Source organism: Salmo salar, chromosome ssa13 (genome assembly GCF_905237065.1).
Source record: "Salmo salar chromosome ssa13, Ssal_v3.1, whole genome shotgun sequence".
Classification (NCBI taxonomy): domain Eukaryota; kingdom Metazoa; phylum Chordata; class Actinopteri; order Salmoniformes; family Salmonidae; genus Salmo; species Salmo salar.
The window spans coordinates 21821754-21844238 of NC_059454.1; the positions used below are offsets into that span (position 1 = coordinate 21821754).

At 45.6% G+C, this 22485-nt stretch overlaps 2 protein-coding genes across 3 annotated transcripts; one reads left to right on the forward strand and one right to left on the reverse strand.

Annotated features, from left to right (window-relative positions):
- Positions 1-134: 134 nt before the first annotated feature.
- On the reverse strand, positions 135-7000 carry qars1 (glutaminyl-tRNA synthetase 1). The gene is made up of 23 exons (XM_014134851.2): positions 6754-7000; positions 6050-6200; positions 5481-5590; positions 5230-5305; positions 5046-5110; positions 4865-4918; positions 4650-4710; positions 4489-4560; positions 4323-4408; positions 4099-4185; positions 3791-3890; positions 3573-3651; positions 3245-3484; positions 3065-3157; positions 2831-2968; positions 2305-2392; positions 2086-2232; positions 1906-2007; positions 1699-1791; positions 1363-1493; positions 1175-1241; positions 908-1033; positions 135-726 (listed from the first exon to the last, which is right to left on the reverse strand). The coding sequence occupies exons 1-23, from the start codon at positions 6862-6864 to the stop codon at positions 676-678; spliced, it is 2328 nt and encodes a 775-aa protein (XP_013990326.1). The 5' UTR covers positions 6865-7000; the 3' UTR covers positions 135-675.
- Positions 7001-7115: 115 nt separating this feature from the next.
- On the forward strand, positions 7116-16705 carry ogg1 (8-oxoguanine DNA glycosylase). 2 transcript variants are annotated; one of them, NM_001140547.1, is given in 8 exon segments: positions 7356-7386; positions 13586-13718; positions 13897-14255; positions 14373-14552; positions 14681-14862; positions 15564-15711; positions 15808-15857; positions 16027-16703. In NM_001140547.1, coding segments are annotated over 7 exon segments (1206 nt in total). In that variant the 5' UTR covers positions 7356-7386; positions 13586-13608; the 3' UTR covers positions 16204-16703.
- Positions 16706-22485: the final 5780 nt, after the last annotated feature.

Here is a 22485-nt window from a genome sequence, read left to right on the forward strand (position 1 = left end):
AAGTATGAAAGTGGGTGAATGTCATCCCTGTCACTGCTTTTTTTTTAAAATAATTTGTGTATTTAATTTTCACTGTTAAAGTTGATTAAGACACACACTTACATTAACCCAAGGTAAACACTGACTCAGACACATTTTAATATCTATTTTAAAATTGTTTTTCATGGTTTTATTCATGTTTTCCTCTCAAATGTATCACCAAATTTTGCATTTGTAAGCATCTATGTTGTGTGAGATCAGCAGAGCCAAGCTTGATGATAAGTTTGACCATGGACTCAGAGCTTGATATGATGGGTTTACATCATACAACTTACAGTAAGACCCTTATTACCCCAATTATAAATGAGTTGTGGTCCTCAAAAGGAGGTACCTTGCGACAGTTTCCAAGTCTGTGCAAATGCTAAACTGAAAGATGCCCGAAAACCCCAATTCTGGATTTCAAATCGACTCCTAAACACATCTGTAGATCTGGATTGGATATGTGTTAGGTATTCAATATGGCAAAAAGTCCAACAAGCCTATCAGAGGTCTATCAAGATGGATCATTGCTTACACTCATTGATACTTTCAGATCTAAATCATGTCAGGTATAGGGGACAGGGGTTGATTTGGGATTCAGACATGTTTGAGGGCTCATGGGAAGCAGGCAGTCCAGCTTGATCTCATTCTGCCCAATCACATCTTCCCAGGATCCTCTTTGAGGGTGACCGTTCTGTTGAAGACGAGCTGCAGGGAGAGGAAAGCTGCTGTTACCCTCTGGCTCATGCTCTATGGAAATGTCTCTTAGGTCACCAACTTCATAAGATGACATTCTACATTTCAAAGTAAACAATTTAACACCCCAGTTCTCACTCCTTTTTGCCACCTGTGTCAATCAACTATTCAGTTTCTGGTTGGTGGACCGTACCTTGTCTGCTGTGCTGTCTGGGTCCAGTGCGAAGTAGCCCACTCTCTCAAACTGGAACTTATCAAACACCTTTGCTTTGCTCACAGAGATGTCCACCAAGGCACTGTCAATCACTTTCAGGGAGTTCTGGGGGACAGAGAGGACATAAGAAACATTTTGACATGGGTGAATCTCAAGCATCCTCTCCTTGTCTCCTTTCCTTTATCAGCATGTGTGTATGTGCGGAGGTTGTGTGTGTCCATGACAGTAACACTTAGACACACTCACAGGGTTGATGTCACTTAGGAAGCCACCGGGCACCTCAGACGGGTCCTCAGGATTTTTGTGAAGGAATCTGTGGACAGACGAAAAAAAATTGACAGCGAGAGAGAAATCATTCCACACCTAGCAGACAGATGTATTTACAGACGTGTGTCTCTCTCACAGACACACGCAAAGCCTTTTCAGTGACTCACAGTCTTTCGTAGAGACGGATTTCACACTTCTGGGGCTCGCTGACCCAGTGGATGAAGGCCTTAGGTTTCTCTGCAGCCTCATGGGAAGTACAGCAATGCACCTCCAACTCCACCACCCTGCCCTGGGCGTCCTGAGAGAGATGGAGAGCGAGAGAGATACAGTAAGAAAGCGGAAGATAATAGCAAAGTGAGAGAATCAGAGAGGAAAAGGAGAAGACAGACGGTGTAGGGGACAGAAAGAGGACTAACATCCTGCCAGGACAAACAGGCATGTTTGTAGGTTCATAGTCTTAACATGGTTCTTTATAGTCTTTCAATCTGAGAGAAGCATCTCACCTTGATGACCTTCTGTACAGAGATGACATAGCCAGCATGCCTCAGGCCTACTGGCTGATCTGGGGTCAGACGCTTGTAGCCCTTCTCCATCACCTGCAGAGGGAGATTGTGTGAGAGAGAGCAGCAAGGTTAACACCCACACTTACAAAGTACACAGACCTTGTATTGAAAGCATGCGCACTAAGACCCACACAACTTGTCACCTACCTCTCTAAAGTCACTCTGCTCGATGAAGATGGTGCGTGTAAATGGAACAACATGGCTGCCCATGAACTCATTGGCTGGGAAGTCAGGCACACGGACATCATTCTAGGAGAGAAGATAAATAAATGGTTCGCATTCGCACTAATCCTTGAAGCAAAAGTGATTGTGTGAGTGTTGACATACCCGTATGCCCTCAGGCAGATTGGTGATGGTGACTTTGAGGGGCTCCAGGACAGCCATGGCTCGGGGGGCGTGGTCATTCAGCACATCCCTCACACATGACTCTAACATGTGGGGCTCCATCGTTGCCTGGGCAACAGTCACTCCCACCTGGCAAGATGGAATAAAACATTCAAACAATAGTATTGCTTACTCCACCATCTCCCTATCCCTCTCTCATACCTTTGCACAGAAGTTGTTGATGGCCTCAGATGGGAAGCCCCTCCTCCTCAGAGCAGTCAGAGTGAAGAGACGAGGGTCGTCCCAGTCCCTGCGAAACACAAACCGTCAGTGGAAGTCTCTCACACACACACACACACACACAGTTACTTTGGCACAAATAATGTAGTTTGGCTCTGGAAACAAATAGTTTGGTTGGGAGAAATCCAGATTTTGATACCATCGTACACTATTACCGAATGTGCACACAAGGTGCTATAACAACAAAAACACAAAACAATTTAAGCAACAGGGATCGTGATCCAGGAGGTGATTTACTGTCTCTGCCGTAACCAAGAAGCTTGATCTTGACAACTAGCCACTTAGCTAGCAACTTAGCAAACCAAATGCATAGCTGGAGCCCTGAGCTGGATCATACCGTTTCAAAATACCCCGGTATACAGTGTATTGCCCAAGCCTACAGTTTGGCCATAGAAACAAATAGTTTTGCCTTAAACAGGGCTTCCATACGTGTGTGTATAATGCTGACCTGACAGTTCCTTCCTCCACCAGTTTGATGATCTTCCTCTTGGAGACCACGGTGTAGGTGAGGTTCAGACGGCCATATTCCCACTGCACAGGGCAGTACACGTCCAGAGCATTACACAGCCAGAAATACGATGACCGCCTGAAGGACACACAAGCATATTAAGATTATCAAAGGTTCTAAAGAACCAACAACTTAAAGAAAAGTTGACCCAGAAACAACTACAACACAGCATACCTGGCCTGGAACTCCTTGGTGCAGAGTGAGTGTGTGATGTTTTCAATAGAGTCACACAGACAGTGGGTGTAGTCATAGGTAGGATAGATACACCTGTGAAGAGGAAAGGCAGGAGGGGGTAGAACTGTGATGAGTATAATGAACTGTTAGAAGAAACACTGTGGTGTGTGTGTGTATTACCATGCGTCCCCAGTGCGATGGTGGGCTGTGTATTTGATCCTGTAGGCCACGGGGTCCATCTTGCCGTCCTCCATCACTATCTTCATCCTGAGTGTGGCCTCTCCCTCAGCGAACAGGCCCCGCCTCATCCTGTCAAACAGCACCAATGACTCCTCAGCAGGACGCTCTCGCCATGGCGACGGGGGCGGGTTGTGACCCTTCAGCTCCTCCCCCCGCTGGTGACACACGTAGGCATGGCCCCTAGAGAGATGAGCAAACACACAGACACACACATGCAAATTGTTCCACACATATGAGAATAAAGAGAAACACAGATAGCGTCACCCACCTACGGATGAGGTCCACTGCCAGGTCGTAAAGTCTCTGGAAGTTGTCGGAGGCGTGAGTGATTTCATAAGGCTTATAACCTGAGACACACACATACAGATGTTGCAATGTGTTATGGTTGACTATGGCATGTCATTACCAGTCATTGCAAAACCGTTCTCTGGATGCTTTGCCAGTGTTGTTGTGATGTTAGGGTAACATTGTACAGCGGACACTCACCTAGCCACTCCACCATGTCTTTGATGGCAGTGAAGTACTTCTCCTCTTCCTTTTCTGGGTTAGTGTCATCATACCTCAAGTAGCAGATCCCATCGTTAGCCTGAGGAGGGAGAGAGGACAAGGCGAGAGGAAAAGAGGACAACACACAATTATGATACTGTGTTATTGTCAGGGTTCTGTCAAGTACCCCATATGAAATCAAGCCTTAGCCTTTACCAATAAGCTAAACGTAGCCTGAGCTATACTTAGCCTTCTGGTAGTGGTCAAGAGTGTGGTGCTGGTGGGTGGAGTGTGTGTCAGGGTCATACCTTAGCATAGCCAAAATTAAAGTTGATGGCTTTGGCGTGACCAATGTGAAGAATACCGTTGGGCTCTGGAGGGAAACGAGTGCGAATCTACAGTAATATAGACAGGCGAGATAAAAACCAAGAGAGAGATCAATTAGTGAGTGATCAACAGTTCCACCTGCAGGCAGTATGAACCTTAAATGCATTCTGGTCATCCCACCTGTGACATTGCCTTGTCTCCATACCTGTCCTCCAGTGAACTCCAGATGCTGCTTCAACAGGTCCATGGTTTTAGGAGTGACCACATAGCCCTCTGTTTTATAGTTCTCTCCTGGAGAAACAGGTCAGAGGTCAGGGGTTACAAGCTAGTATACTTAAATTGGTCATGGATGAAGTGGCTCTTCATCTCACCTGGTTTGTGGAAATTCAAGGCCACTCCTCTCAGCTCATCCATCAGCGTTCTGCCCTCAATCTTTAACTCCCCTACACACACACAAAAGTATGTCAACACCCCTGTAACAGGGTGACCACTTAACCCACAGCAGCTTTATGTGGAGTCCCCAGATCATTACCATTCATAGTGAGCTCCTCCTTCACCTTCACCTCACCATCTGGAGCCTTAGCCTTCTGAGCCTGCACATAGAGAACTTATTCATTTAGTAAATTGTATGTGATTATGCAGTCACATAATGGATTAGTAAAATTATCTGCGCTTTTGCGTGTGAAATATGATTGCATTTTTTTATATTTTTTATAGACAGCCATGTTGAGCTGTGTGAAATGTTACCTTGGGTTTCTTCTCCAGGTCAGCCTCTGTCTTTGGGCCCAGGAGATGGAGGACCTGAGAGGGAATGGGGTCAGGATTGAACACAGGGTCACAATATAAGCACACAGCTGAGGTACAGTATATCTATGTTGATATACACAATGCCTTCAGGGGACAAACATAAATGTATTGCTACACACACCTGCATGTCCACCTCGTTTTTGATCATCTTCCCATCAGCCCACATCAGGCCACCACGAGCCTCACCTGTGAAGACAGAGGCACTCTCAATGAGACTCACATCCTCTCCTCCTTACCGACACAGATATTAATTTCCTCCAGTCCCAGAGGAGGTAATCAATATTCTATCAGGGCTGTATTCTTACCCATGAGCAGTCCCATGTTAAAACGGTACCTCTCCTGCAACAGCTGGTCTTTGTGCTTCTTGATCACTTTTTCCACCTGTAACATACCACTGTTAGTCAAACCCCTCACACTACCTAGCAACTGTTAATAATCATCATCACTGGACAGAGACTATGTTTACAGCATTACGGGTAAACAGGAAATCGCTGGGCCCTCTAGTTAGGGCTAAAGCCAGACGTTTTCCCAGGTCAAAATAAGCTCAAGTCCTCACCTTGTCTTCTATCTGCTCTGGTGTTATAACCACTCCCACTCCACACAAAGACTCAAACTCCTGCTGGTTGATAGGGTCCTGGGGATGGCTCTTCACAAACTCCAAAGCAGCTAGAGAGGCGAGAGGAGCATGGTTAAACAGTCTGACACATTATGGATAGTTCACCCCAAAAGTCACTCACACACACACACACACACACACACACACACACACACACACACACACAGAGAGAGAGAGAGAGGAATGGTCACGAGACAAAATGCTGATGACATATGTAACAGTGTAGGTTCCGTCCCTCTCTTCGCCCCAACCTGGGCTCGAACCAGGGACCCTTGCACACATCAACAACTGACACCCCACGAAGCATCGTTACCCATCGCGCCACAAAAGCCGCGGCCCTTGCAACGCAAGGGGAAACCCTACTTCAAGTCTCAGAGCGAGTGATGTCACTGATTGAAATGCTATTAGCGCGCACCACCGCTAACTTACTAGTAATTTCACATCGGTTACACATACAGTCAACTACATTAATCAGTGATGTCAGGAAACGTGTGTTTGTGTGTGTCTACCTGCCAGTTGCAGCTCTGTACAGATCTTGCGTTGAGCGATGTGATCTGTGAGGAAGCCCAGGCGTTTGGGGTCTCGAAGACGAGAGGCCATTGTGTACAGGAGGGTCCCTGTCGCTTTGTCCACTCCTGCCACCCCAAGCACCCGCTGGGCCTGTGGAAATCAACCAGTTGGAATAAATAGACAGTGTTACAAATGTTGACACCACTTAACACTATTGAAACCAGTGTTGGGCCAATACCAAGTCCCAGAGTAGACTAGACCTGGAGTTGGACAGGAAAACTGTCAATTGAAGTCTGGATTGCTACTTTCAAGAACAAGTGAGGTACAGTGGAGATCTGGGTTATTTTTAGCTGGTCAAGTCAGGGTAAGATGAGTTCTAATGACAGGGTACACTAGAAAGAGGACTCCAAAGAAAATTCAAAGGGGCAGGCCTATAACATGTGCATGTGAAAATTTACAGTGAACTATCAGGTCTTTTCTTTCACTATTATTCTTGATTTGTCAATAATACGTTTGAATGAATGTATTCACTCAGACTCATATCAAAGTATGAACTTGTCTGACTGAAATAAATGCCACAGCCAAAAAGAGTCAGTGAAATGACTAACGTTACTAAAAAAGCTAACGATAGATGGTTTATAATACTGTCATATATGCCCGAGCTGCCAAGATTTCATACTTTTACCAATCTCTGAAGTCATACCTGTGCAATAGCATCCTTTAGGGCAGAACATAAGGCATCATTTTTCAAAGTCTCCTTCGCTTTCTGCTCACTTAGCCCGATAGAAGTGAATAGCGTCAACGGATCCGCCATCTTTTACAATTTACACCAGCCAAACACGTTGCAAAAAATAATTTGTCTGGAGGGGCGGGTGTACTTCCTAATCACGGAAAGAATGAAAGGACAGTCATATGAACCAATCATGTCGCGTCTTTTGGACCAATCATGAATGGTGTTTGTTGCAGGCGTTATATTATGCTCTCTCAACGAGCCAATCGTTGGTTGTGTTGATATCAGGAGGCTCCCGAAGAGTGGAGAGGGGTTTCACAAATGTGTTGGTTGGTTGCATCAGACAGTAGACGAATGAATTAAAGTTTGAGTAATCCCCAAAAAAAAAAATCATTAATACGCAGAATAATGTTAGAAATGTTAACTAGGAAGTCAAATTGGCTGTTAATGTAAGAACGAAGTGACAAATATATTATGTTAGTCAAAGAGGTTAGGTCACTCCGCGTAATATTTCTTTTCCATTCTCAACAGTCAAACACCGGGAAAGTCATTATAGGCCCACACATATCCAGGGTGTGAAGATACGTGTAAACATCTGCTCTCAAAGTAAGATTTTGAAGCTATAACTTCTTGTACTGACAAACTGGTTTTAACTTAGATTTGCGTAATATGTTAGCTACTGTACTATGATTTTGAGGTGACTCATGGCATGTGGAGCTAACCTAATTAATAGCCTGTAGACTAGCTAGCTAACTACTATCTTAACTAATTATTACCAGAGCAAGAGCCGAAGTAATCAGTATGCTGTAACGACCCTGGGTTTATAAGCGCGGATATCGACTCTGCCGCACGAGCATGCTTTTGGGGCACAGACGATAGCACGCTGGACTTCGGGCTAGAAGGTCGAGGGTTCGAGGCCTGCTGCCTGCCTGTTTCATTACAATACGTTATTCCACTAACGTTAGCAATCTTTATTACACAAATTGCTAGCCTCCCTAAGTTTGTTTTATTCACTGCTTTAGCACACTCTGCCAACCCGGTTGTCCTAGCCGTGTCTGAATCCTGGTTTAGGAAGGCCACCAAAAATCTGAAATTTCTATCCCTAACTATAACATTTTCCGACCAGATAGAACTGCCAAAGGAGCGGAGTTGTAATCTACTGCAGAGAGAACCTGCAAAGTTCTGTCATACTATCCAGGTCTGTGCCCAAACAATTCAAGCTTCTACTTCTAAAATAAACCTTTCCAGAAACAAGTCTCTCACCGTTGCTCTTGTTATAGACCACCTTCAGCCCTCAGCTGTGCCCTGGACACCATATGTGAATTGATTGCCCCCCATATATCTTAAGAGCTCGTACTGTTTGGTGACCTAAACTGGGACATGCTTAACACCCCGGCCGTCCAACAATCTAAGCTAGATGCCCTCAATCTCACACAAATGATCATTGAACCGACCAGGTACAACCCTAAATCCGTAAACACAGGCACCCTCATAAATATCATCCTGACCAACCTGCCCTCTAAATATACCTCTGCTGTCTTCAACCAGGATCTCAGCGATCACTGCCTCATTGCCTGCGTCCATAATGGGTTCTGCAGTCAAACGACCACCCCTCATCACTGTCAAACGCTCTCTAAAACACTTCAGCGAGCAGGCCTTTCTAATCGACCTGGCCCGGGTATCCTGGAAGGATATTGACCTCATTCCATCAGTAGAGGATGCCTGGTTATTCTTTAAAAGTGCTTTCCTCATCTTAAATAAGCATGCCCCATTCATAAAAATGTAAAACCAGGAACAGATATAGCCCTTGGTTCACTCCAGGCCTGACTGCCCTTGACCAGTGGCGTACCGCATTAGCATCGAATAGCCCCCGCGATACGCAACTTTTCAGGGAAGGTAGGAACCAGTATACACAAGCAGTTAGGAAAGCAAAGGCAACCCCGGTTCTTCAGCCCTGCACCCCCCACAGCAACTTGCCCAAGCTTCCCCCATTTCTCTTTCACCCAAATCCGGATAGCTGATGTTCTGAAAGAGTTGCAAAATCTGGACCCCTACAAATCAGCTGGGCTAGACAATCTGGACCCACTCTTTCTAAAGCTATCCACTGCAATTGTTGCAACCCCTATTACTAGCCTGTTCAACCTCTCTTTCGTATCATCTGAGATCCCCAAAGATTGGAAAGCTGCCACGGTCATCACCCCTCTTCAAAGGGGGAGACACTATAGACCCAAACTGTTACAGACCTATATCTATCCTACCCTGCCTTTCTAAGGACTTCGAAAGCCAAGTTAACAAACAGATCACCGACCATTTCGAATCATACCGTACCTTCTCCGCTATGCAATCTGGTTTCCTAGTTGGTCATGGGTGTATCTCAGCCACGCTCAAGGTCCTAAACGATATCATAACCGCCATCGATAAAAGACAATACTGTGCAGCCTTATTCGTCGACCTGGCCAAGGCTTTCGACTCTGTCAATCACCACATTCGTATCGGCAGACTCAACAGCCTTGGTTTCTCAAATGACTGCCTCGCCTGTTTCACCAACTACTTCTCAGACGGAGTTCAGTGTGTCAAATCGGAGGGCCTGTTGTCTGGACCTCTGGCAGTCTCTATGGGGGTGCCACAGGGTTCAATTCTCAGGCCAACTCTTTTCTCTGTATTCATCAATGATGAATACAGGCACTTGCTGCTGGTGATTCTCTGATCCACCTCTACGCAGACGACACCATTCTGTATACTTCTGGCCCTTGTTTGGACACTGTGTTAACTAACCTCCAGACGAGCTTCAATGCCATACAACTTTCCTTCCGTGGCCTCCAACTGCTCTTAAATGCAAATAAAACTAAATGCATGCTATTCAACCGATCGTTGCCCGCACCTACCCGCCCGTCCAGCATCACTACTCTGGACGGTTCTGACTTAGAATATGTGAACAACTACAAATACCTAGGTGTCTGGTTAGAGTGTAAACTCTCCTTCCAGACTCACATCAATCATCTCCAATCCAAAATTAAATCTAGAATTAGCTTCCAATTTCACAACAAAGCATCCTTCACTCATGCTGCCAAACATACCCTCGTAAAACTGACCATCCTACCGATCCTTGACTTTGGCGACGTCATTTACAAAATAGCCTCCAACACTACTCAGCCAATTGGATGCAATCTCTCACAGTGCCACCCGTTTTGTCACCAAAGCCCCATATACTACCCACCACTGCGACCTGTATGCTCTTGTTGGCTGGCCCTCGCTCCATATTCGTCCCCAAACCCACTGGCTCAAGGTCATATTTAAGTCTTTGCTAGGTAAAGCCCGCCTTATCACAGCTCACTGGTCACCATAACAGCACCTATCTGTAGCACGCTCTTCAGCAGGTATATTTTACTGGTCACCCCCAAAGCCAATTCCTAGTTTGGCCCCCTTTCCTTCCAGTTCTCTGCTGCCGATGACTGGAACGAATTGCAAAAATCACTGAAGCTGGAGACTCATATCTCCCTCACTAACATTAAGCATCAGCTGTCAGAGCAGCTCACAGATCATTACACCTGTACATAGCCCATCTGTAAATAGCCCATCCAACTACCTCATCCTCATATTGTTTTTGTTTTTTTCTCCTTTGCACCCCAGTATCTCTACTTGCACATTCATCTTCTGCACATCTATCACTCCAGTGTTAATTGGTAAATTGTAATTAGTTCGCTACTGCGGCCTATTGATAGACTCACCTACTTAATCTTACCTCATTTGCACACACTGTATATAGATTTTTTCTATTGTATTATTGACTGTTAATTTGTTTATTCCATGTGTAACTCTGTGTTGTTGTTTGTGTCACACTGCTTTGCTTTATCTTGGCCAGGTCGCAGTTGTAAATGAGAACTTATTCTCAACTGGCCTACCTGGTTAAATAAAGGTGAAAAAAAAAGTTAATTAGCTAAAGTTACTGACAGATGAATTCTTACCAGCATCAATCAGATACATGACTAACTGATTAGTGTCTGCAATGTGTCCACAATCTTTATAATAACCCACCTGTATTTTGATTTAGGTTGTTTATTTTATTGTAATTTTTTTTGGGGGGGGGGGGGTAGATAAGCATCCACTCCTAGTGGCCAGTGATTTTAATGCAGGAAAACTGAAATGTGTCTTTCCTCATTTTTACCAGCATGTCACCTGTGCAACTAGAGGCGAAAAAACTCTAGATCACCTTTACTCCACACACAGAAATGCATTGGCTTATAAAGCTTTCCCTCGCCCTCCATTTGGCAAATCTGACCATAACTCTATCATCCTGATTCCTGCTTACAAGCAAAAACTCGAACAGTAATTACCAGTAACGCGCTCAATACGGAAGGGATCCAATGAAATGGATGCTAAGCTACAGGACTGTTTCGCTAGCACAGACTGGAATATCTTCCGGGATTCATCCGATAACATTGAGGAGTATACCACATCAGTCACCGGCTTCATTAATAAGTTAATTGATGACGTCGTCCCCACAGTGACTGTACGTACATATCCCAACCAGAAGCCATGGATTACAGGCAACACCCGCACTGAGCTAAAGGCTAGAGCTACCGCTTTCAAGGAGTGAGATACTAGTCTGGACGCTTATAAGAAATCCTGCTACGACTGACAAGCTATCAAACAGTCAAAACGTCAATACAGGACTAAGATCGAATCTACTACGCCAGCTCTGACACTCATCAGATGTGGCAGGGAAACCCAGCCGCAAGCTGCCCAGTGACGCGAGCCTACCAGACGAGCTACATTTCTTCTATGCTCGCGTCGAGGCAAGCAACACTGAACCATGCGTGAGAGCACCAGCTGTTCTGGATGACTCTGTGATCTTGCTCTCCTTAGCCAATGTGAGTAAGACCTTTAAACAGGTTAACATTCACAAGGCCACGAGGCCAGACAGATTACCAGGACGCTTACTCAGAGCATGCGCTGACCAGCTGTCAATTGTTTTCACTGACATTTTCAACCTCTCCCTGACCCAGTTTGTAATACCTACATGTTTCAAGCAGACCACCATAGTCCCTGTGCCCAAGAACGCCAAGGTAACCTGTCTAAATGACTATCACCCCGTAGCATTCAAATCTGTAACCATGAAGTGCTTTGAAAGGCTGGTCGTGGCTCACATCAACACCATTGCCATCCCAGACACCCTGGACCCATTCCAATTCGCATACCGTACCAACAGATCCACAGATTACGCAATCTCTATTGCACTCCACACTGCCCTTTCCCACCTGGACAAAAAGAACACCTAGGTGAGAATGCTGTTCATTGACTACAGCTCAGTGTTCAACACCATAGTGCCCTCCAAGCTCTGGGACAGAACACTTCCCTCTTCAACTGGGTCCTGGACTTCCTGACAGGCCGCCCCCCAGGTGGTGATGGTAGACAACACACATCCGCCATGCTAACCCTCAACACAGGGGGCCCTGCAAGGGTGCATGCTTAGTCCCCTCCTGTACTCTCTGTTCACCCATGACTGCGTGGCCATGCACGATCATTAAGTTTGCTGACAACAAACGGTGGTTGGCTTGATCACCACTGACAATGAGACAGCCTATAGGGAGGAGGTCAGTGACCTGGCAGTGTGGTGCCAGGACAACAACCTCTCCCTCACTGTCAGCAAGACAAAGGAGCTGATCGTGGACTACAGGAAACGGAGGGCCGAGCACGCACCCATCCACATCGACTCATCTGTAGTGGAGCTGGTCGAGAGCTTCAAGTTCCTCGGTGTCCACATCACTAAGGAATTTTCATCGTCCACACACACCAACACAGTTGTAAAGAAGGCACGACAAATCCTCTTCCCCCTCAGGAGGCTAAAAAGATTCGGCATGGAATTTTAGATCTTCAAAGTTCTACAGCTGCACTATCGAGAGCATCTTGACTGGCTGCATCACCACTTGGTATGGCAACTGCTTGGCATTGGACCACAAGGAGCTACAGAGAGTAGTGCGTATGACCCTGTACTGGGGCAGAGCTCCCTGCCATCCAGGACCTCTATACCAGGCGGTGTCAGAGGATGACCCAAGTCATAGACTGTTCTCTCTGCTACTGCACGACAACCGATACCGATGCACCAAGTCTAGAACCAACAGGACCCTGAACAACTTCTACCCCCAAGCCATAAAACTGCTAAATATTTAGTCCAGGTAGCTATTGGTTAACTGTTTAACTATCTGCATTGACCCTTTTTGCACAAACTCTTTTGGCTCATCACATACTCTGCTGCTACAGTTTATTATCTGTCCTGTTGCCTAGTCACTCTATATGTATCTACCTCAATTACCTCGTTCCCCTGCACATGGACTCGGTACTGCTACCCCGTGTATATAGCCAAGTTATCCTTACTCATTGTGTATTTATTCTATTATTTATCATTTTTCTCTGCATTGTTGGGAAGGGCCTGTGAGTAAGCCTTTCACTGTTAGTTTGTTGTTTACAAAGTGTGACAAATAACATTTTTTTTTATTTTGTTGCTACACTCTTAGAAAAAAAGGTGCCGTCTATGACCTAAAAGGGTTCTTCAGCTCTTCCCATAGGAGAATAGTTCTCCTATGGGAACAGGCGAAGAACCCTTATTTCGAAGAGTTCATGGCCTCCACTATCCATCTCATCAGATATACTCCACTGTTCATCTCATCAGATATTTTAGATGCACTATTGTAAAGTGGTTGTTCCACTGGATATCATAAGGTGAATGCACCAATTTGTAAGTCGCTCTGGATAAGAGCGTCTGCTAAATGACTTAAATGTAAATGTAATATCTCTTATACTACAGTATGTGGTGAGTGATCCAGCACTATGTCCCAGCATGCATTGCTGTCGGCGGGGACCAAGTCATGGCGCTCCCTGGCCTGCTCACGATCAGAGCTCCGTTTGGACCTCACACTAGGCTGCGGACAGAGCTTCCGGTGAGTTCCTTTGACCACTGCTTCGCTGATTCTATAGAGCAATGGCAGGCCATATGTTACATGACCCAGGGCTCTGCCAAAGGCATTAGCAAGTATTGAAATGATCTCTAATCCACTCACTACCTCTCAAACCATTTATCCTAACCCTCTGTCGTCCCTCCCCCCTTTTCCCTGCAAGCTGGCGAGAGACAGGGGATGGCCACTGGACCGGAGTGATGGGGGGACGAGTGTGGACTCTCACCCAGACAGACGACACACTATGGTACCACACATACAATAGCCCCAACACCATAAGAGGGGATGGGAGGAAGCGGAGGGCAGGTTCCCTGCTCCAGGGGTCAGGGAAAAGATCCAAGGGAGTGATAGAGGTGAAGGAGGAAGAAGAGGGGGAGCCAGTGGCTGTGACCCCTGACCCAGACAGAAAGGAGGAAGAGCTGCTAAATGATTATTTCCAGCTGAAGGTGAAGCTGGGGGATCTGTACAGAGATTGGGGAGCAGCCGACCCACACTTTAACAGCATTGCCAAGATCTTCACAGGTAAGTTGGTCTGTGTTTGTAATACTGTGTCTGTATCTATTATGTCTCTTCCGTGTGTGCGGGTGCGTGCATGTGCGTTTCATACTTTACAGTGTGTGTGTTCTGTCTCTCCCCCAGGTGTGCGTATGCTGCGTCAGGACCCCACAGAGTGCCTGTTCTCCTTCATCTGCACCTCTAACAACCACATCTCTCGTATCCAGAGCATGGTGGAGAGGCTGTGCCAGTCCTTGGGCACCCCTCTGTGTCAGCTGGACCAGACCAGCTACCACGACTTCCCCTCCCTGCATGCACTCGCAGGTTCCACCTCCACTACCACCAACACTACTCTGGCTGATTGTCTGACATCTGTCTATCTCTCTCTTTCAAATCCTTCGTTTTTTCAAATGTTTTGGGCTCTGACATGTCCTCTGTCCTCTGATTGACAGACAACAGTGTGGAGGCTCGTCTGAGGGACCTGGGGTTTGGGTACAGGGCCAGGTTCCTGCAGCAGAGTGCCAGACAGATCCTGGACTCTCACGGTGGGCCCCATTGGCTCCAGGGGCTCCGCAGTGCCCCCTACCTGCAGGCACGTGACGCACTGCGCACCCTCCCCGGGGTAGGCCCCAAGGTATGCCTCAACCCATCAGGACAATTAAGGGTGCATAACATAGTAAATGTAGACCTAACATAGTAAATGTAAATCCGGGACACTCAAATGTGTATGATATATTACGTTTGGTATGGTTACATTAGACGGATAGTTACTTAGGGTGGTTGGTAGGGGTGGATGTATAGCGAACGTCTAGCAACCCAAAGGTTGCAAGTTTGAATCTCATCATGGACAGCTCTAGAATTGTATCTAATTAGCAACTTTTCAACAGCTTATTACTTTTTAGCTAATTTGCACCGACAGTACATAGCATGTTAGCTAAACCTTCCCCTAACCTTAACCCTTTAACCTAACTCTTAAACTTAACCCTAACCCTTAGCCTAGCTAACTTTAGCCAGCTCGCTAACGCTAACCACCTAGCTAGAATTCGTAACATATCATACATTTTGCAAATTCACAACATATTGTACGTTTTTCAAATTCTTAACATATTGTCCGTTTTGCAAATCTGTAACATAATACGATTTGTAATTTGTAACATATACGAAATGAGTGATTCACATCCACAAATTAATACATTCCATATGAAACTTAACGTATCATACTAAATGAAGTGTCTCGGATTTGCGTACAGAATAATACTAAATGCTCTGAGACCAGGTTGACTATACATGTATTATACACAGGCATAGAAAGTGTTACCTGGGTTCCCCTTGTAGGTGGCAGACTGTGTGTGTCTGATGTCTCTGGAAAAGGCCTGTGTTGTGCCTGTGGATACACACGTGTGGCAAATCGCAAAACGAGACTACAGTTGTGCGGCGGGCAATGGGCAGAAGAGCCTCACAGACAAGGTCCACCGTCAAATAGGTGAGGATTCACAGTACAAGGATGTGTTTAACAGGCTTTAACAGTGTCCTTCTGAATATTACCAATCACTAATTGACTGATTTTGTATCTGCACAGGGGACTTCTTCAGGCAGCTATGGGGTCCGTATGCTGGTTGGGCACACTCGGTGAGAAAAATAACTGGTGGTCAGAATCCATCCACTCATCTGTTCACTTCCTCTCTCTGCTCACTCTCTTTCTCTAATCTATCCATCCATCCAACTTGAGACACAGGAAACTTGAACTTTCAATAAATCATGCATTGATGTCAATGGAGCTTGACTGTCACTCTCTCAGGTGTTGTTCTGTTCTGACCTGAAGAAGTTCCAGAAGCTGAAAGAAACACACTGTCTGAAACAGGAGGAGGAGAAGAAGAAGGTCAAGATAAAGGTGGAGGGAGAGGGAATGACCAAGAAAATTAAAAAAATGTGTAATAGAAAGGTGAAAATGTGTGTGAAGGAGGAGGTGGGGTGAGGTCAGTAGAGGTTATGTGTTGGTGATTTATGTTAGCTCAGGAAGCTAACCTGAATGTATGTCATTCTTTGCACACCTCTCTGGAGCAACTAGGCTATGAGTCTGACAGTCTTACCTGTTCTTTTTAGGTTCATGACATGATTAACTGCAAACCAAGGTCACTGTCAGTGGAGATTGTTCCTGATCACTTTGTAGAGTGATGTAAGACAGATCTATAAATGTGATACACGTTATAAAAGAGAGAGTTCACTCTGAACCAGACTTCTCACATTATCTGTCATACATTTGTGTTCAGCTCTAAACTGAAGGCTGGTGTTTAATTTTACTGCGATTTCTGTCTGAATGAAGCTCTATCGCTATGTGTCATTTTCCACTGCCGTCTCTTCATATGAACTACACACAGAAACCGTGTGTTTATCATATATTTTCTGGATTAATGGACCGCTACACAGACTCTGTAACAGTTAATTTTTACACTGAAATAAACTGGTTTTAGACTATTTTCCTTTGTCAGTGTTGTTTGGAGATTATGCACACATTTTGAATAAGTCTAGTTGTGGATAATTCCACTTTTTGATCCCCTATATTTGTCTTTCTATCAGTGTAGTATGCTTAGACCATAGAGATAGAGGACTGTAGTTGGATAAATGGGACATATATCAAAATAGTATATCCCTCTTATTTTCTGACCCAGACAGACAAGGTGCAGAGTGTCAGAGGTGGCCTCTAGATGGCAATAAGATATGGGAAGATTCTGCATCATAGTATCATGTGATTCTTCAAGGTCTGTCACTGTTAAAAGATTATTCTACTTTAAACTTCATTGTTTGCTGAGCTTATATTAAGTAGTCAATGGCCCTCAGGGTAGCCTATGTGCCAATGCATTTAGCAGTGTTGACGGGTGCAGGTTCGTATGTCCAACAATGTTTCCCATTACTGGTGCAATACACACTCAATCTCTCTTGACGATTCTATATGTTTACTGAGCATGTCTGTGAGTCTGTCCAAAATAAGCAGTATGTCCAGCCAGCTGTGAAATGCCATGGTGTCTGTACATGTATCTATAGGCATTAGTCAGGTGCGTCAGCACGTCTGTTTATAGTTGGGATTGCAGTTATCTGCCCTCAGTGCTATGAGCTATAAGTGTGTGTATGTCACTCTGGGCTGTCACTGGTGTCTAGGATAGTGTGGGCTATATGGGAGTCACTGGGAGAGTTTGACTGTAATGTAACGTAGATCTTTTTTTAGCCAACTGCTCTGTTATGTTTGTTGTCAGGCCATTTGCAGTTAGCTACAGCACAAACAGACCTGGCTAGAGTGTATGGATTTGAGTGTGTCACTCAAAAATCAAGACATTTATAGATCAAGACACTGATTGAAGTACATAACATTCGTCATCTATACTGAATGGATATGTGTGTGCATTAATGGGTAGCCTAGGCTACTTATATATGTAAGCATACATTCATGTATGTGTACTTGCATATGTGTGTATGTCTGCATCCATAGGTTCTTTATTTGTGTGTGTGTGTAAGCGGTGTGTGTATAAGGGGTGTTTGTGGTGTGTGTGTGTATAAGGGGTGTTTGTGGTGTGTGTGTGTGTGTGTAAGGGGTGTTTGTGGTGTGTGTGTAAGGGGTGTTTGTGGTGTGTGTGTATAAGGGGTGTTTGTGGTGTGTGTGTATAAGGGGTGTTTGTGGTGTGTGTGTGTGTGTATAAGGGGTGTTTGTGGTGTGTGTGTGTGTGTGTGTGTGTGTAAGGGGTGTTTGTGGTGTGTGTGTGTGTATAAGGGGTGTTTGTGGTGTGTGTGTGTAAGGGGTGTTTGGTGTGTGTGTGTGTGTGTAAGGGGTGTTTGTGGTGTGTGTGTAAGGGGTGTTTGTGGTGTGTGTGTGTATAAGGGGTGTTTGTGGTGTGTGTGTGTGTGTGTGTGTGTAAGGGGTGTTTGTGGTGTGTGTGTGTATAAGGGGCGTTTGTGGTGTGTGTGTGTGTATAAGGGGTGTTTGTGGTGTGTGTGTGTGTAAGGGGTGTTTGTGGTGTGTGTGTGTGTAAGGGGTGTTTGTGGTGTGTGTGTGTGTATAAGGGGTGTTTGTGGTGTGTGTGTGTGTATAAGGGGTGTTTGTGGTGTGTGTGTGTAAGGGGTGTTTGTGGTGTGTGTGTGTGTAAGGGGTGTTTGTGGTGTGTGTGTAAGGGGTGTTTGTGGTGTGTGTGTATAAGGGGTGTTTGTGGTGTGTGTGTGTGTATAAGGGGTGTTTGTGGTGTGTGTGTGTGTGTGTGTGTGTGTGTGTGTGTGTGTGTGTGTGTGTGTGTGTGTGTGTGTGTGTGTGTGTGTGTGTGTGTGTGTGTGTGTGTGTGTGTGTGTATAAGGGGTGTTTGTGGGTGTGTGTGTGTGTGTGTGTGTGTGTGTGTGTGTGTGTGTGTGTGTGTGTGTAAGGGGTGTTTGTGGTGTGTGTGTGTATAAGGGGCGTTTGTGCTGTGTGTGTGTGTATAAGGGTGTTTGTGGTGTGTGTGTGTGTGTATAAGGGGTGTTTGTGGTGTGTGTGTGTATAAGGGGCGTTTGTGGTGTGTGTGTGTATAAGGGGTGTTTGTGGTGTGTGTGTGTATAAGGGGTGTTTGTGGTGTGTGTGTGTGTATAAGGGGTGTTTGTGGTGTGTGTGTGTGTGTGTGTGTGTGTGTGTGTGTGTGTGTGTGTGTGTTATAAGGGGTGTTTGTGGTGTGTGTGTGTATAAGGGGTGTTTGGTGTGTGTGTGTATAAGGGGTGTTTGTGGTGTGTGTGTGTGTATAAGGGGTGTTTGTGGTGTGTGTGTGTATAAAGGGTGTGTGTGTATAAGGGGTGTGTGTATAAGAGGTGTGTGTATATAAGGGGTGTGTATGTGTGTATAAGGGGTGTGTGCATATAAGGGGTGTGTATGTGTGCATAAGGGGTGTGTGCAGCCACGTGTGTGTTGATGTGTGAGTGAGTCAGCTTTCATCTCCAGTCCAGTTGAGTTGGGCAGGAGCCGGGGTCCAGCTTTAGGGCACAGAGAGAGAGAGAGAGAGAGCACACAGATATAAATAGGAGTGGAAGAACAGGAGGAAGAAAAACAGCGGGATGGATAGAGGAGAAAAGGGGGGATTGACGTAGGTCGACTAAATAGGCGATATCTGCAACATGAACTCAAACACATTTGTTCGCTATGACCAAAATAGCCCTAGTACCCTGTATGTTGTGTAAGTGATAGGTCCCAGTGTGTGTCTTGTCTGTCTATAGTGTGTATGCTGAAAGGAGAAGATGCTGGTCCCCTGAAGCGATTGTGTTACTCTCCTCACCCACCAGGGAGCACACTCCCAGAGCCCCAGCACAAAGAGGGGCTTGTGTCCCCTGCCAGATGTGCAGTAGTAGGGGTGTGTTTGCCTCCCTGCGCAGAAACATGTGAGGTTTGTGAGAGAAGGTTGTGTGTGTGGAGATGTGTTACAGAGAAAGAGTATGGTGTGTGTGTGTGTGTGTGTGTGTGTGTGTGTGTGTGTGTGTGTGTGTGTGTGTGTGTGTGTGTGTGTGTGTGTGTGTACACACGCATGTACTTGAATGTGTGTGAGAGAGAGCGAGTGTCTTAGTATTCTAGAAATGTATGTGTGTTGATTTATCTGTATGAGTATGTCTCCATGTGGCTCTCATTGTTATGGCTTTGGTGTTCTTCTTAAATGGAAAGACAGCGTGAAAGCCAATGGAACATCTGCCTCATCACAACTTTCTTTCTCCGACACACATGCTCTGTTCTCCCCTCTCTCTCTTCCTTTCACATACCCCAAACATGGTCTGTCTGTCTCCTACTGTTCCTCTCCCCTCTGTCTAATAATACAAGACACATGATAGCTATTATATTAAACAATAACAGCTGTAATATTTGTTTTATCCTCTGTTAAATATACACTGAGATGTGTATAGTATCATACTGTACAGACACAGAGACTAGAATGGGGTACACCCCTCTTGTCCTTCCAGATCTGATGAAACCCAATGCTGGTGGAGGGAGAGGGAGAGACTGAGGGAGAGGGAGAGTGACCCCTATACAGATCTCTATTTTCGGGGCCCAGAGTGGGGGATTATCCCTGAGTGTCTAGACAACCAGAGAGAGGCCGGAGCCAGTGGAGGTATTTTGGTGCTAAGCTCCCCACTGACTCCTCTGTGGTTATACATTAGCATATGAGAAGCCTGAGCTAGGGCTAATAAGCAAGGGTTTATCACATCAATGAAATTAATATGGGTCTTAATCTGATTGCTTTTATCCTGCTGCTGCAGTGTTATTTACATGCCTTTTTTTGGAAGGAAAGATCTGTTCTGATTTAGAGGTAGATGTGTGTGGCTTCCTGGCAGGACAGCGGTTTTTCCATTGAGTTTCAGTCTAGAAGTCCTGGTATGCATCTACCTCATTGTTCCAGGAAGGTGTGTGATCTACTGCCTGCCTGACTGTTTGTATCTGACTACTGGTATGTTTGCTAACATGAGGCTGTGAATTTCTGTGTGACAGTCTCTGTGTTTTCAGACCGACAAACTCCCTCTCTCAGCTCAAGGACATTTCACAAAGAACACATATGGCTTCAAGTGTGCCGGAAAGCAAACCATGTTTGTTTCTAGACCTCCTGAAGCATGTACTGTAGCCCTCTAACTATCTGTCTGTCATGTTCTCTATCTCTCCCTGTGTCTATAATATGGCTTAGGTTATCTTTCTGTCTCTCCCAGTGGTCGTCTTTCTCTGTCAATCCTTCTTTCTCTCTCTCTCTCTCTCTCTCTCTCTCTCTCTCTCTGATATATATTTCCATGTGAGACACATGGACACTGAGTGTACAACCCCCCCCCCTCATTTTGCCCTCAGAACAGTCTAAATTTGTTGGGGCATGGACTCTACAAGGTGTTGAAAGCGTTCCACAGGGATGCTGGCCCATGTTGACTTCAATGCTTCCCACAGTTGTGTCAAGTTGGCTGGATGTCCTTTGGGTGGTAGACAATTCTTGATACACACGGGAAACTGTTGAGCATGAAAAACCCAGCAGCTTTGCAGTTCTTGACACAAACCGGTGCGCCTGGCACCTACTGCCATACCCCGTTCAAAGGCACTTAAATATTTTGCCTTGCCCATTCACCCTCTGAATTGCACACATACACAATCCATGTCTCAATTGTTTCAAGGCTTAAAAATCCTTCTTTAATCTGTCTCCCCCCCTTCATCTACACTGATTGAAGTGAATTTAACAAGCGACATCATTAAGGGATCATAGCTTTCACCTGCATTCACCTGGTCAGTCTATGTAATGGAAAGCCCAGGTGTCCTTAAAATGTTTCACACTCAGTGTAGATATTCTCTCGTATATCGCACAGGCAGACAGATGGACTCCTGTGTTGGGCTGGTGACTCATTGGGGCCTTTTGGGTGGTTTTAGGCTGTCAGCTGAAACAGGCCCAGTGATAGGACCAGATTACTGTAATCTCGTTAGCCAGGGAACGTAGCTGGGTAATTCCCCGGTCATACGCTAAACACACAGCAACACATTCTCCCATTCACACTATACACATTCCTGTGGTCATTCCTATAGCGCAGCCTTTATGTGCTGTGGTCATTCCTATAGCGTAGCCTTTATGTGCTGTGGTCATTCCTATAGCGCAGCCTTTATGTGCTGTGGTCATTCCTATAGCGTAGCCTTTATGTGCTGTGGTCATTCCTATAGCGCAGCCTTTATGTGCTGTGGTCATTCCTATAGCGTAGCCTTCATGTGCTGTGGTGATTCCTATAGCGTAGCCTTCATGTGCTGTGGTCATTCCTATAGCGTAGCCTTTATGTGCTGTGGTCATTCCTATAGCGTAGCCTTCATGTGCTGTGGTGATTCCTATAGCGTAGCCTTCATGTGCTGTGGTCATTCCTATAGCGTAGCCTTTATGTGCTGTGGTCATTCCTATAGCGTAGCCTTCATGTGCTGTGGTCATTCCTATAGCGTAGCCTTTATGTGCTGTGGTCATTCCTATAGCGTAGCCTTCATGTGCTGTGGTCATTCCTATAGCGTAGCCTTTATGTGCTGTGGTCATTCCTATAGCGTAGCCTTCATGTGCTGTGGTCATTCCTATAGCGTAGCCTTTATGTGCTGTGGTCATTCCTATAGCGTAGCCTTCATGTGCTGTGGTCATTCCTATAGCGTAGCCTTTATGTGCTGTGGTCATTCCTATAGCGTAGCCTTCATGTGCTGTGGTCATTCCTATAGCGTAGCCTTTATGTGCTGTGGTCATTCCTATAGCGTAGCCTTCATGTGCTGTGGTCA